General features: G+C 42.1%; 1 protein-coding gene across 1 annotated transcript; it reads left to right on the top strand.

The window, feature by feature from the left end:
* Nucleotides 1-8,271: 8,271 nt before the first annotated feature.
* szl (sizzled) lies at nucleotides 8,272-10,261 on the top strand. Its single transcript, XM_021618342.3, has 3 exons — nucleotides 8,272-8,686; nucleotides 9,077-9,342; nucleotides 9,517-10,261. Exons 1-3 carry the CDS (start codon nucleotides 8,403-8,405, stop codon nucleotides 9,825-9,827), a joined length of 861 nt encoding a protein of 286 aa, XP_021474017.3. The 5' UTR covers nucleotides 8,272-8,402; the 3' UTR covers nucleotides 9,828-10,261.
* Nucleotides 10,262-14,942: the final 4,681 nt, after the last annotated feature.

The raw sequence follows: 14,942 nt of genomic DNA on the forward strand, positions 1-14,942 counted from the left end.
ACCAGTGTCAATGATGCATTATTGATGATGCAATATTGGTGATGCGTTATACCTGTATGTGTGCTTAAGACTCATACAGGTATAAGGACTGGTACCAGGGACTACCTGTGAGAAACCTAGCCTGAATTAGAGAGGGACTGGGACTGTCACCATGGCACCTGAATCCCACTTCAAAGAGCTCATGTAGAAGTTTTTTTTTTTGAGTTAGGCTCGTTGGCAACTCATTAAAGTTCTATTGAGTGAATGAGCCCCCCCACCCCCTTCTCTCCCACCCCACACACTCTCACTGGGCTCCATCAGGGCTGACTCACTGGAGATTCAGACTGTCAGTTGCCACATCCAGTCTCTGTGTGGACCTGCAGACAGACAGACGCTGCCCGTCTGCCACAGATGTTTAGACACACTGTCTCCTGCAGCCCAGTGTATCCCATTCCTCACATTGCTAAAAAATGTCTTGAGATGCTTAAAATAGTCACTCAATAGAAAGGTTATGGTTTTCTACATCCAATGGTTGGTATATCTACTAGGGCCCTGTGTTTTGCTTAATAATGTGACATGCTTGGATTTTTTACCTTTTATTTCAAGCTTTTTCATCAAACTGTCCCTTAATTCGGGTAGTCCACCATCCTCTGACAAATGCTTTCATTTTTTGTGTAAGTCTTATTTCTGGATAAGGATCAAATCTCGCTATGTCATGTGATTCTGCAAAACGCATGACTCTGGCCTCCTTCACTGTCAGAAGATGCTGTGTTGACTACTTACGGGTATCTTAGTTAAGAGCATTGGGTCAGAACCGAAAGGTTGCTGGTTCGAATTCCCAAGCCAACTGTGCCCTTGAGCAAGGCACTTAACCCTAATTGCTCCTGTAAGTCCTTCTGGATAAGAGCGTCTGCTAAATAACTAAAATCAACAACAACAAATGTAAATGTACTTTGAAAAGACTTTTCAGTTCCTTACACCCACGGTTTAGGAATGTTGTATGGTAGAGGCAACATAATGAGTGACTAATGGAAGTCAAGCTAACAGATCTACAGCTCCAAATACTATTAATTAGTATCTAAATATAAACAATGCAGTCTTATGTGAGAACTTGCTGACATGGACCGGTTTAATTGTGGAAAAGTGGTTGGTAGCGTACAGAGCTCCCTCGGCTATTGTGGTACTGGTTCAATGACCAGTTTGTCTGGACCCCTATTGTGCACTGAAACCAGGTGTTCACACACTACAATTATGGTATAGGTAGATGCACCTATAGTAAGATGACCATAAACACAAAGACTTGTATGCTAGCTAGTCCAACTGTGGTTTTACAGTGAACATACTGGATATGTGAGTGTGCTGTTCCTGTGCATCCCTGCTAGACGTTTGATGAACAGGTGCCCAACAAAACAATAGTCTCCATTATTGGCAGGCAGCTTAGGGCAGGCCACACATTATCAACACAAACACAGCGTCTACAGATGGGCAGGGGGGCCGTTAGAAAGAATAACAGCTCCCTGCCGGGATAATGGCAGAGGGAGCTTGTTAAACGTGTGGCCCCATTGTTCTGACAAATTGGTCTGTGGCTCTAAATTGCCCCTCAGTAGCACTCCTCGTCTGAACCCAGGCCCCCGGCTCAGATCAGACTGGGGCTGGCCAAGCAGTAATCCTTTAGGAGGGGGCTGCATAGCTAGGGCCGGTGGAGCTCTGACTGGAGACTGAAGGCTGTGGGAAAGTAAGGGGCCAAACCGACTGGGCCTGTATTCATGAATCATCTCAGAGTAGGAGTACTGCTCTAGGATCATTTTTGCCTTTAATATCATAAGGAATAAGATGACATGGACAGGGGGACCTGATCCTAGATCAGCACTCCTACTCTGAGACGCTTTATGAATATGGGCCCTGGGGCTTAGCTTGGCTAGCCTGGCACGTCTTCAGCCTCAGCCACTATTCCTTGTGTGTGGGACAACAAGACTCAGCCCTATTACTGACTTTAAGCCTTCTGGGCACAAACCCATTGAAGATACACATAGTTGTGGAGACAGGCATAATCCACACAACAATTGCATTGAGTTACTTATCAACTGTACTTTCATTTTCTGCTGCCGTTAGAAGCTAAAGTCCTGAGAGACGGAGGGAGTGAGAGAGCCAGACCGTCATTAGAAGCTAAAGTCCTGAGAGACGTAGGGAGTGAGAGAGCCAGACCGTCATTAGAAGCGGAGCCTGGTCCACCAGTCTGCATCGCAGTGTGAGATCTCTTCTAGTTGTCTGAGAGGGTAGGAGCATCCTGTGGCTGTCTGACGATAAAATCACTGTGTTCCTCCAAAGCTGCATTGAAATAGTTTTTCTGTTACGATCAATATAACCCATCTCGTCTCTTTTCCCAGGAATTTGTGGAATCTTTTTTGTACCCTTAATGTGTAATATGAAAGCATAAAAAGTATTAATATGCCTAATTACTTTTTTTGCACAAGATTTAAAAGAGGTGAAGTTGGCTCTATGATTTAAACATGTAAATAATTGCCAAGAGAAATCCCACTGGCACAAGCTGGTTGAATCAACATTGTTTCATCATAATTTGTCAGCATATTGTGATGTGGAAAATACAATGAATCTGACATATCATATTTCAGGATTGTCATCAGTAGCTAGGTTTCCATCCAATTTGTGAGAGATTTCCATGTGAATATTCTAAAATCTGCATGAAATAATATGCCCAGAGGTGGAAAAAGGACTCAGTTGTCACACTTGAGTAAAAGTAAAGATAGCTTAATATTAAATGGCTCAAGTAAAGGTGAAAGTGACCCAGTAAAATAGTACTAGATTTTAAATGTACTTAAGTACAGCGGTGTAAAAAGTACTCAATTGTCATACTTGAGTAGAAGTACAAAGTAAACGTAAAAGCTATACATCAAATGCCTTACATTTGGCAAACCAGACAGCAAAATGTAATTTTGTATTACTTGTTTTGACAGCCAGTGGCACACTCCAAAACTCAGACATAATTTACAAATGAAGTATTTGTGAATTGGACCTTTTTCCTGTATTGCTAAGCATTCAAATTGTAACTAGTACTTTTGGGTGTCAGGGAAATGTATGGAGTAAAAAGTACATACTTTTCTTTAGGAATGTAGTGAAGTAAAAGTAAAAGTAGTCAAAAATATAAATAGTAAAGTACAGATACCCCCAAAAACGACTTAATTAGTACTTTAAGTACTTATTAGTACTTTACAGCACTGCGCATATTCCCACCAGAGATTTACATCAAAACTGATGTTTGCGAATAAAAGTTTGTGCGTGATGACGTCCTGCACATACAAATAACGTTTGCGGTTAATTTCCTATGTACCGAAAAATACAAGTTAAATGGCTTTCCATCGCATTTTCTACTCCATGGTTTTGTCATAAAAAACGGTTGCTATGCGCCCACTCTGCTCTTGGCGTGCGCTCTAGCCAACAGCTGGCAGATACAGTGCGGTAGGCTACCTATTGTATGGATAAGAGCTGTGTTATTTGTATTTGTCGAACGGCAGTCAAATATCGATCCTCATGTCACCAGAATAAGACCCTCGACATTTATTTGAAAGGAGCATCACCCTCATCACGTGCATTTTCACCACTCTGTGAAGTTGATCATTATTTATTTCATCTGTAGCCTAATAAACTGCATGGTTTCGCGAGTCGTAGATGGAGGACCACACATTTCATCGCGTGACTCCCAAGTTTACTTCGATATGATGGTTATTATATCAAAATTGCGTTTCCACCGCAATTTCTCGCATAATGAATTTTACCGGAACAACAAGATCCCACCATGTCGCACGAACATATTGTCTGTCGCATGTATAAAATTGAACGGGCAAATCCTGTCCCCATCAGCCCAGTTATTGCTTTTTTTAATGAGCTAATACATCTGCATGAAATGGTTGGATGGAAACCTGGTTAGTGTAACCAATTTTCTACATAGACAAACCGTGTATAAAATATGCTGGATTTGTACCTTTGACACCAAGAGAGATCTTCAATGTTATATCCATAATGAGGGGGGAAAAAACTATAGGCTGGGCAGCACATTCAACTGGCAAGTGGTTCTATCTACAGCTATTAATTTGGTCTCCCATCCAGGGTTTTAACCAAGCCCAGCTTTGATATTTGCCTCTGACTATACCATTGTGCTATCGTGAGAGATCTCATAAATCATATATTATCAGTGATACTATTTAGGCTTATATGGAATCAAGTCATCAACAGCTATTGTTTCAATTCAACCCAGGGTTCCACCTACAAATAGACTAGGCCTAGGGCAGTATTTCCCAAATCCGGTCCTGGGGTTACAGCCAAAAGTATACCTTTTTGTTGTTGCCCTGGGCAAGCACACCTGATTCATTTTATCCAATAATCCTCATGCCCTCAACAACAAAAATGTTCATGGCTCCACCGCAACCAAAAATCTAAATCTAATTTTATTTCTCATATGCTTTGGGAACAACAGGTGTAGGCTAACAGTAAAATGCTTACTACGGGTCCTTTTCCAACAATGCAGAGTTAAAGATAATATTTTTAAAATATATAGAAATAGTGACCGTGAATAACGAATAAAAAAGAAAATAATAAAGACAAAAAATAACATGGCTATATACAGTGGGGAGAACAAGTATTTGATACACTGCCAACTTTGCAGGTTTTCCTACTTACAAAGCATGTTGAGGTCTGTAATTTTTATCATAGGTACACTTCAACTGTGAGAGACGGAATCAAAAATCCAGAAAATCACATTGTATGATTTTTAAGTATTTAATTAGCATTTTATTGCATGACATAAGTATTTGATCACCTACCAACCAGTAAGAGTTCCGGCTCTCACAGACCTGTTAGTTTTTCTTTAAGAATCCCTCCTGTTCTCCACTCATTACCTGTATTAACTGCACCTGTTTGAACTCGTTACCTGTATAAAAGACACCTGTCCACACACTCAATCAAACAGACTCCAGCCTCTCCACAATGGCCAAGACCAGGGAGCTGTGTAAGCACATCAGGGATAAAATTGTAGACCTGCACAAGGCTGGGATGGGCTACAGGACAATAAGCAAGCAACTTGGTGAGAAGGCAACAACTGTTGGCGCAATTATTAGAAAATGGAAGAAGTTCAAGATGACGGTCAATCACCCTCGGTCTGGGGCTCCATGCAAAATCTCACCTCGTGGGGCATCAATGATCATGAGGAAGGTGAGAGATCAGCCCAGAACTACACGGCAGGACCTGGTCAATGACCTGAAGAGACCTGGGACCACAGTCTCAAAGAAAACCATTAGTAACACACTACGCCATCATGGATTCAAATCCTGCAGCGCACGCAAGGTCCCCCTGCTCAAGCCAGCGCATGTCCAGGCCCGTCTGAAGTTTGCCAATGACCATCTGGATGATCCAGAGGTGGAATGGGAGAAGCTCATGTGGTCTGATGAGACAAAAATATAGTTTTTTGGTCTAAACTCCACTCGCCGTGTTTGGAGGAAGAAGAAGGATGAGTACAACCCCAAGAATACCATCCCAACCGTGAAGCATGGAGGTGGAAACATCATTCTTTGGGGATGCTTTTCTGCAAAGGGTTCAGGACGACTGCACCGTATTGAGAGGAGGATGGATGGGGCCATGTATCGCGAGATCTTGACCAACAACCTCCTTCCCTCAGTAAGAGCATTGAAGATGGGTCGTGGCTGGATCTTCCAGCATGACAACGACCCGAAACACAGCCAGGGCAACTAAGGAGTGGCTCCGTAAGAAACATCTCAAGGTCCTGGAGTGGCCTAGCCAGTCTCCAGACCTGAACCTTTGGAGGGAGCTGAAAGTCCGTATTGCCCAGCGACAGCCCCGAAACCTGAAGGATCTGGAGAAGGTCTGTATGGAGGAAAGGGCCAAAATCCCTGGTGCAATGTGTGCGAACCTGGTCAAGAACTACAGGAAACGTATGATCTCTGAAATTGCAAACAAAGGTTTCTGTACCAAATATTAAGTTCTGCTTTTCTGATGTATCAAATACTTATGTCATGCAATAAAATGCAAATTAATTACTTAAAAATCATACAATGTGATTTTCTGGATTTTTGTTTAAGATTCCGTCTCTCACAGTTGAAGTGTACCTATGATAAAAAATTACAGATGCTTTGCTACATGCTTTGTAAGTAGGAAACACTGCCGATTTTGCAGGTTATCAAATACTTGTTCTCCCTACTGTAAAAGGAGTAGAAAATAACATGGCTTTATTAAATTGTATTTGTCACATGCGTGAAACACTTACTTACCAGCCCTTAACCAACAATGCAGTTTTAAGAGAATAGAGTTAAGAAGATATTTACTAAATAAACTATAGTATAAATAAAGTAACACAATAAAATAACAATAGTGAGGCTATATACAAGGGGTACCGGTACTGAGTCAATGTGCTGTGATACAGGTTAGTCATGGTAATATGTACATGTAAGTAGGGGTAAAGTGACTATGCATAGATAATAAACAGAAAGACATTAACTTTTTTGTCCTGAATACAAAGCGTTATATTTCGGGCAAATCCAACACATCACTGAGTGCCACTTTATATTTTCAAGCATGGTGGTGGCTGCATCATGTTATGGTTATGCTTGACATCGGCAAAAACTAGGGAGTTTTTTAGGATGGAAAGAAACGGAATACAGCTAAGCACAGGTAAAATCCTAGAGGAAAACCTGCTTCCGTCTCCTTTCTAACAGACACTGGGAGACAAACTTACATTTCAACAGGACAATAAACAAAAACTCAAGGCCAAATATACACTGGAGTTGCTTGCGAAGACGACATTGAATGTTCCTAAGTGGCATAGTTACAGTTTTAACTTAAATCGGCTTGAAAATGTAAGGCAATTCTTGAAATGGCTGTCTAGCAATGATCAACAACCAACTTAAAGAATAATGGGCAAATATTGTACAATCCAGGTGTGCAAAGCTCTTAGAGATTTACCCAGAAAGACTCACAGCTGTAATTGCTACCAAAAGTGATTCTAACATGTATTGACTCAGGGGTGTGAATACTTATGTAAATTTGATACATCTGTATTTCATTTTCAATAAATTTGCTAAACATTCTAAAAACATGTTTTCACTTTGACATTATGGGATAATGTGTGTAGATGGGTGATATATATATATATAAAAAAATGTAATCCATTTTGAATTCAGGCTGTAACACATCAAAATGTGGAATAAGTCAAGGGGTATGAATACTTTCTGAAGGCACTGTATAAATGTCTTCATACGTAATCATAGAAAGCACGCATGTTCAAGATAGCATGCAAAGGTCGCAGGTCTGTGGAGATCTTGACAATTGCCATAATAATCTTGCTCAGAATCTTGAACAGCATTGATCAGTTGCACTATGTACTTTTAATGTAATCTCAACAGCCATCCAGGTCATTCGGTTGTGCTGTTAAATGAAGCACAGTGATAATACATGAAGTTCTTGTATAAATACAAAATATCTGACATTGTATTCCCATTTGAACTTTGTTGTGGCTTTAAATGGTTGAAATTATCACTTTAAAATGACATGGGATTCTTTGTGTTTTTTGTAGCAGCAGCATAGAGACTCATAGCTTCATATGACTGTTTGTGTCTGTCTATGCTGCAGTCAAGTATGATAAGATAACATGCATTTGAAGTAGACAGTAATCTAGTATCACATCAAAGCCAGGTGAGAGAGCTGGAAACACTATCCTGCTAATGGGAGTGTGATCTGTCTGATCAGGACCCTTCTCAGGAAACCCTTTAGTAAAGGAGGAGACATGAAAGAGGCTCAATATTAAGGAGACTTCCTGTCTGTCTACACAACCCTCTAAAAGGAAATAAACTTTTACTCCTGTGTAGAATATGAACTATAAACAGTCTTCACCAAATCGTTTTTTAGAAGAGAATCTGTCATTACACTACTATGTTTACCTCTCAAAACAATAAGCTCATAAGATTTTTTAAAAAGTGCAAAATGCATGAATACATAATGTCCAGCAAAGCAGCCTGTGTGAACTAAACAGTACAGTAGCTATGTCTAGTGTAAAAGTCATGGATTTTCAATGGTGAAATGGACTGGGTCGAAACAAATATAATAGTTTGCATTGCAATGCTTTGGTTGTGATTGCTCTCATAATGCTCCCCCTCTTCCATTCATCTATTACCCCCCCGCTCTGTCTGCATTCATCACAAAACAAGCCATTGTCTCCTCTCACACGCCGTCTCAGTCTCTTTGATGGGTAGTTGATAACAGTCTGATTGGGCTGGGCTGACTGCATATATAGAGGAGACCACTGGTACAGAGAGACATTACCTCTCCTACAGAAACAAGCAACCGCAGCACCCACCTTCTCGTTTGGATTCTCAGTCAGGACTTTGTTTCTCTTCACTATGGATCTCCTCACCGTAACCCTGGCTCTCTTGGTTCTCCTGACCCCAGCCTGGGGCTTCGACATGGGCCAGTCGACCCGCTGTGTGCCCATCCCCCACCAGATGAGTGTGTGCCAGGACGTGGGCTACTCGGAGATGAGGCTGCCAAACTTCCTGGGCCACAGCAGCCTGGAGGGCGAAGTGGTTCCCCGCTCGGAGGACTGGAGACCCCTGCTGCAGACTGGCTGCCATCCCCATGCCCAAGCCTTCCTCTGCTCCCTCATCGCCCCTATCTGCCTCGACACGTACGTCTATAGCTTCTGTTAGCCTTTTACCTATTCACGTCCTCTTTGTATGTCCTTGCTCTGTCTGTCTGTCTGTGTCTGTCTGTCTGTCTGTCTGTCTGTCTGTCTGTCTGTCTGTCTGTCTGTCTGTCTGTCTGTCTGTCTGTCTCCATACTATGCCTCTCTCATCCCTCTCTGTCAATCTAGCTGTTCTTTCTCCTGTGTTTGAGTCGGTCTGCCTAGTTCCTTCCCACTTTCTCTTGCTAACTCCTTAAGAGGAATCTATCCACTACCCAATTTTCACCCTCAAACTATTCACACCAGTGTGTGTCTACAGTGTAACATTCCTTCAATTTCCAGAGAGTGCCCACTGCGTTCTTAAACGTAACCCTGTGTCTCTCCCATCACCAGGTTTATCCAGCCGTGCCGTAGCCTGTGCGTGGCCGTCAGGGACAGCTGTGCCCCAGTACTGGCCTGTCAGGGCCACGTCTGGCCAGAGGCGCTGGACTGTGACCGTTTCCCTGCCCAGGAGGACATGTGTCTGACCCCCCACCCCAAACACAGCAACAGCCACCTCGCCAAAGCATTGCCTCAGCCTGCATGCCAAGCCTGTCCTTCCGTGGAGGAGCACCCTACACTGAAGACAGTTCTGGACGCTCTGTGCCAGGATGACTTTGGTAAGCGTGTGCAATAATGTACTTATGCCTGTGCATGTTTCTATTGATTAATGTGTTATGGAAATGTATTAATGTTCTTTTGTGTGTACATTTGTGTGCGTTTGTACCATACATATGTGTGTAATTCTGTCCAAGCTAGCGTACTCACCCTCTCTCCCCTCTCTCTTCCCCCAGCTGTAACAGCCAAGCTGTCTCGCCGGCGCCGGCCGTCAGGGGAGCCAGAGTTTGAGGTGGAGGGCCGGGTAGAGTTTATCCGCCAGGGCCCCCTGCTTCCCTACGACACCCAGTACCTCCTCCAGCAGTGGCTGCTCATTAACCTACGGTGTGCCAACGCCCTAGTCCGGCCCGGCCGCGCCCAGCTCTACCTGCTGACTGGGGCGGTGCAGCCAGAAGGCACCCTGGCCCTCACCCGCCTCTTCCCATGGCACAAGAAGGACCACAGCATCGCAGTTGCCACGCGCAAGTGGAAGCACCACAAGTGTTGAGTGCCTGGACGATGTATCGGAATGGAAAAACCTGAGCTCTGATGAATCTGTGTTGCATAGAACGGCATCCTAACTCACACAAGCCAGGACTCGGCATAATATCAGTTTTCTTGGTAATAATTGGTATAAGGCCTAAGTATAGGACGTTTTCTGATGTTAATGACTTGATGCAGGAGGGCAGAGGAACGTGGAGTTGGAGCTGGACTCTCTCACTGACATGACCCTCTGCTGCCCTCTGCTGCTCCTTCACAGTATCTCAGCTCCGTCTGAAAGCACACAGCAACATAATGCACTATAAAACTGTACATAGGAAGAGCTAAATGCAAATGATTTCTAAAGAGTATTCTTTTCTATTTCGTTAATGCCGTATTTATGTGTCATGTATGTTCGATTTGTCTGTTAAGTCAGTGAAAAGGATATTATAATAAAATATTTACCGAGCATATTTCGACTGAAGTAGTATTGGTTTTTCCACTGTCTATGATTGATACGTTTGATTTAAAATAGCCGAATAGCTGGACCCTTATGGCTAAGGTGAGTGCAGAATGTTTGTTTTTTTTGCGTTGTTTTTACATGTGCACAATGTCCTTATAGTGTAAGATGTCCAAGTGTAAGATGTATTATGTACAATAAACAAGTATTACCTGAATACACTCTCAAGTTAACACATTCAGTCAATCAAATGTATTTATAGAGTCCTTTTTACAACACCAGTTGTCACAAAGTGCTTATACAGAAACCCAGCCTAAAACCCCAAACAGCAACCAATGCAGATGTAGAAGCATGGTGGCTAGGAAAAACTCCCTAGAAAGGCAGGAACCTAGGAAGAAACCTAGAGAGGAACCAGGCTCTAAGGGTTGGCCAGTCCTCTTCTGGCTGTGCCGAGTGGAGATTTTCAGAGTTGCCATTAAGGCCAGATCGTTCTTCAAGATATTCAAATGTTCATAGAAGACCAGCAGGGTCAAATAATAATCACACTTGTTAAGGGCGCATAAGGTCAGCACCTCGGGAGTTAATGTCAGTTGACAGAAGGAGCTTTATGGCTGGTGGCATTGTCATGCTGGAGGGTCATGTCAGGATGAGCCTGCAGGAAGGGTACCACATGAGGGAGGAGGATGTCTTCCCTGTAACGTACAGTTTGAGATTGCCTGCAATGACAACAAGCTCAGTCCGATGATGCTGTGATACACCGGCCCAGACCATGACGGACCCTCCACCTCCAAATCGTTACACCGAGTACAGGCCTCGGTGTAACGCTCATTCCTTCGACAATAGACGCAAATCCGACCATCACCCCTGGTGAGACAAAACCGCAACTTGTCAGTGAAGAGCACTTTTTGCCAGTCCCGTCTGTTCCAGCGACAGTGGGTTTGTGCCCATAGGCGACGTTGTTGCCAGTGACAGGCCTTACAACAGGCCTACAAGCCCTCAGTCCAGCCTCTCTTAGCCTATTTCAGACAGTCTCAGCACTGATAAGGGGATTGTGTGTTCCTGGTGTAACTCGGGTAGTTGTTGTTGCCATCCTATACTTGTCCCGCAGGTGTGATGTTCGGATGTACCGATCCTGTGCAGGTGTTGTTACACGTGGTCTGCCACTGTGAGGATGATCAGCTGTCCATCCTGTCTCCCTGTAGCGCTGTCTTAGGCGTCTCACAGTACAAACAGTGCAATTTATTGCCCTGGCCACATCTGCAGTCCTCATGCCTCCTTGCAGCATGCCTAAGGCACGGTCACGCAGATGAGCAGGGACCTTGGGCATCTTTCTTTTTGTGTTTTTCAGAGTCAGTAGAAAGGCCTCTTTAGTGTCCTAAGTTTTCATAACCGTGACCTTAATTGCCTACCGTCTGTAAGCTGTTAGTGTCTTAACGACCGTTCCACAGGTGCATGTTCATTAATTGTTTATGGCTCATTGAACAAGCATGGGAAACCGTGTGTTTAAACCCTTTACAATGAAGACCTGTGAAGTTATTTGGATTTTTTCCGAATTGTCTTTGAAATACAGGCTCCTGAAAAAGGGATGTTTCTTTTTTTGCTGAGTTTATGTGTCCAGTTTTCTGTGGGTTAGGAGAACATTCCTTCAACGTCCCACCAAACATATACAGAGAATGGTTGCCATGTTCCCAGAACATAACAATGAATGTTCTAGACACGTTTCATAGGAACATTGAAAGAACACATTAAGGTACTGTTGCTGAGCCAATCAAAGACCTGATTGATGAACCACTGATCCAGTCCTAGTTGGTTAAGGTTAAGGATTACACATGCAGGGTTATTTAACATGAAGTGTTTTAAATTGACATACATTTACACTTGAATTAGTACTCAGCATGTCTTCACTTGGGATTTAAACTCACAACTGATTCATTCACAGTACTCTGATCTTCCTGCTACGCCACCATGGCTGTGTCAGCTAGCTGTTATTCTGACTCTTCTCTCATTATTGATTTGATTGACTTATTTCATTTCTTTATAGTTGTCTTATGTTGATGGGGGGCATATTAACCTGTTTTAATGATACTCATGAATCACTATGATCAATAAAAGTTTCTCTTAAGTATACTTTTAACAGAGCTTAGATTTACACTTCATAGAAGGGCCTGAAGCATCACAGCTTTGGGGGGAAAACACTGGGAAGAGAGGACGCACAATCAGGGGTGGACCAGACCAGACAGGAAACTGTGGATCGGGAGAGAGAAGAGAAGAATAAATAGTTGACTAAATACAACACATTTTGGAAATGGGATTGAGAGAAAAAAGCCAAGATCACCATTCTCTTCAAAGTGCTTGTTCTGGTCCAGTGCTAAGTGGCATCGCCTCATGGACAACCTGTCAACGCAAACATCATCATACATAATCAATATACTGTCAACACAAACGTCATCATACATAATCAATATACTGTCAACACAATCATCATACATAATCAATATACTGTCAACACAAACGTCATCATACATAATCAATATACTGTCAACACAAACATCATCATACATAATCAATATACTGTCAACACATACATCACCATACATAATCCATATACTGTCAACACAAACATCATACATAATCAATATACTGTCAACACATACATCACCATACATAATCAATATACTGTCAACACAAACGTCATCATACATAATCAATATACTGTCAACACAAACGTCATCATACATAATCAATATACTGTCAACACAAACATCATACATAATCAATATACTGTCAACACAAACATCATCATACATAATCAATATACTGTCAACACATACATCACCATACATAATCCATATACTGTCAACACAAACATCATACATAATCAATATACTGTCAACACATACATCACCATACATAATCAATATACTGTCAACACAAACGTCATCATACATAATCAATATACTGTCATCACAAACATCAATATACATAATCAATATACTGTCAACACAAACGTCATCATACATAATCAATATACTGTCAACACAAACGTCATCATACATAATCAATATATAGTCAACACAAACGTCATCATACATAATCAATATACTGTCAACACAAACATCATCATACATAATCAATATACTGTCAACACAAACGTCATCATACATAATCAATATATAGTCAACACAAACGTCACCATACATAATTAATATACTGTCATCACAAACATCAATATACATAATCCATATACTGTCAACGCAAACATCACCATACATAATCAATATACTGTCAACACAAACATCATACATAATCAATATACTGTCAACACAAACATCATCATACATAATCCATATACTGTCAACACAAACATCATACATAATCAATATATATATATATATAATCAACCTGTATACTGTCAACCTGTCACACATTATCTATGCTAAAGGAACAGAGATCAACACTTAGTGACACAGAAAGGATCCTTCCTAGAACCAGGACAAGGCAGGTACCTATTGAAGCTGGGCTCCCGAGTGGTGCAGTGTTCTAAGGTACTGTGTCTCAGTGCTAGATGGGTAACTACAGACACTCTGGTTCAAAGCCAGGCTGTTTCACAACTGGCTGTGATTGTGGTGCACAATTGTCTGGTGTAGGCTGTCATTGTAAATGAAAGTTTGTTCATAACTGACTTGCCAAGTAAAATAAAAAACATCTAAAGGCTTTCTACTAGATGTTGGAACATTACTGCAGGGACTTGCTTCCATTCAAATAGAAGAGCATTGGTGAGGTCAGGCAATGATGTTGGGTGATTAGACCTGGCTTGCAGTCAGTGTTCCAATTCATCCCAAAAGTGTTCGATGGGGTTGAGGTCAGGGTTCTGTGCAGGACTGTTTCCACAAAGTTGGAAGCACAGAATTGTCTATAATGTCAGTGTATGCTGTAAAAGTATTTACAGCATACACTGACATTATAGACAATTCTGTGCTTCCAACTTTGTGGAAACAGTCCTGCACAGAACCCTGACCTCAACCCCATCGAACACTTTTGGACCATGAATGCATAACATTTGAGTCTATCATGTCAGCTCCCCAATTTTGCATGGGGAAGCTGCTACCGCGAGATGGCAGTGTGTGCGAGGGGCATAGACGTTGGGGATCTCTTTTGACTCTAGGTTGAATGAAGTGCAAGGGAATTGTTATGATTGTCACATGGTTTTGCATCCAGTGGGTAGGCCTATGCTTAGTGGAACTATAAAAATATCATGAGTCATTATAGAATGATGGGCTTAATTTGGGCCGGATTCTGCTGGATTCTTTCAGTTTTGGACTGTTTCGTTCCGAAACCCATTTGCCAAATGCCTTGTCTCGTGGCATGAATTTTTTTCACTTTTTGCAATGTAAAAATTCTAATAAAAGCAATCAGAGATCATTCAAATGGACTCCTCTGTAATTCACCTGCCCCTTTTAAAACCTCATGTGAAAGCGTGCCGGATATTCTAATGTTGGGCCAGCCCGGTTTTATGGTTTGCACAACATTGTAGCCTATATAGACCAACAATTGGACATTGCTGTTGTGAGAGGGAGAAGCGTGCCTGTATCTCTCAAAGAACCAAAATGACATGAACTTTATATGATCTCTCCCTCTCTCGGCTCTGATAGACATGAGCCTGCAACTCTCACCTCTCCAGTG

The sequence above is a fragment of the Oncorhynchus mykiss genome, chromosome 2 (assembly GCF_057628025.1).
Source record: "Oncorhynchus mykiss isolate SJ-2025 chromosome 2, ASM5762802v1, whole genome shotgun sequence".
NCBI lineage: Eukaryota > Metazoa > Chordata > Actinopteri > Salmoniformes > Salmonidae > Oncorhynchus > Oncorhynchus mykiss.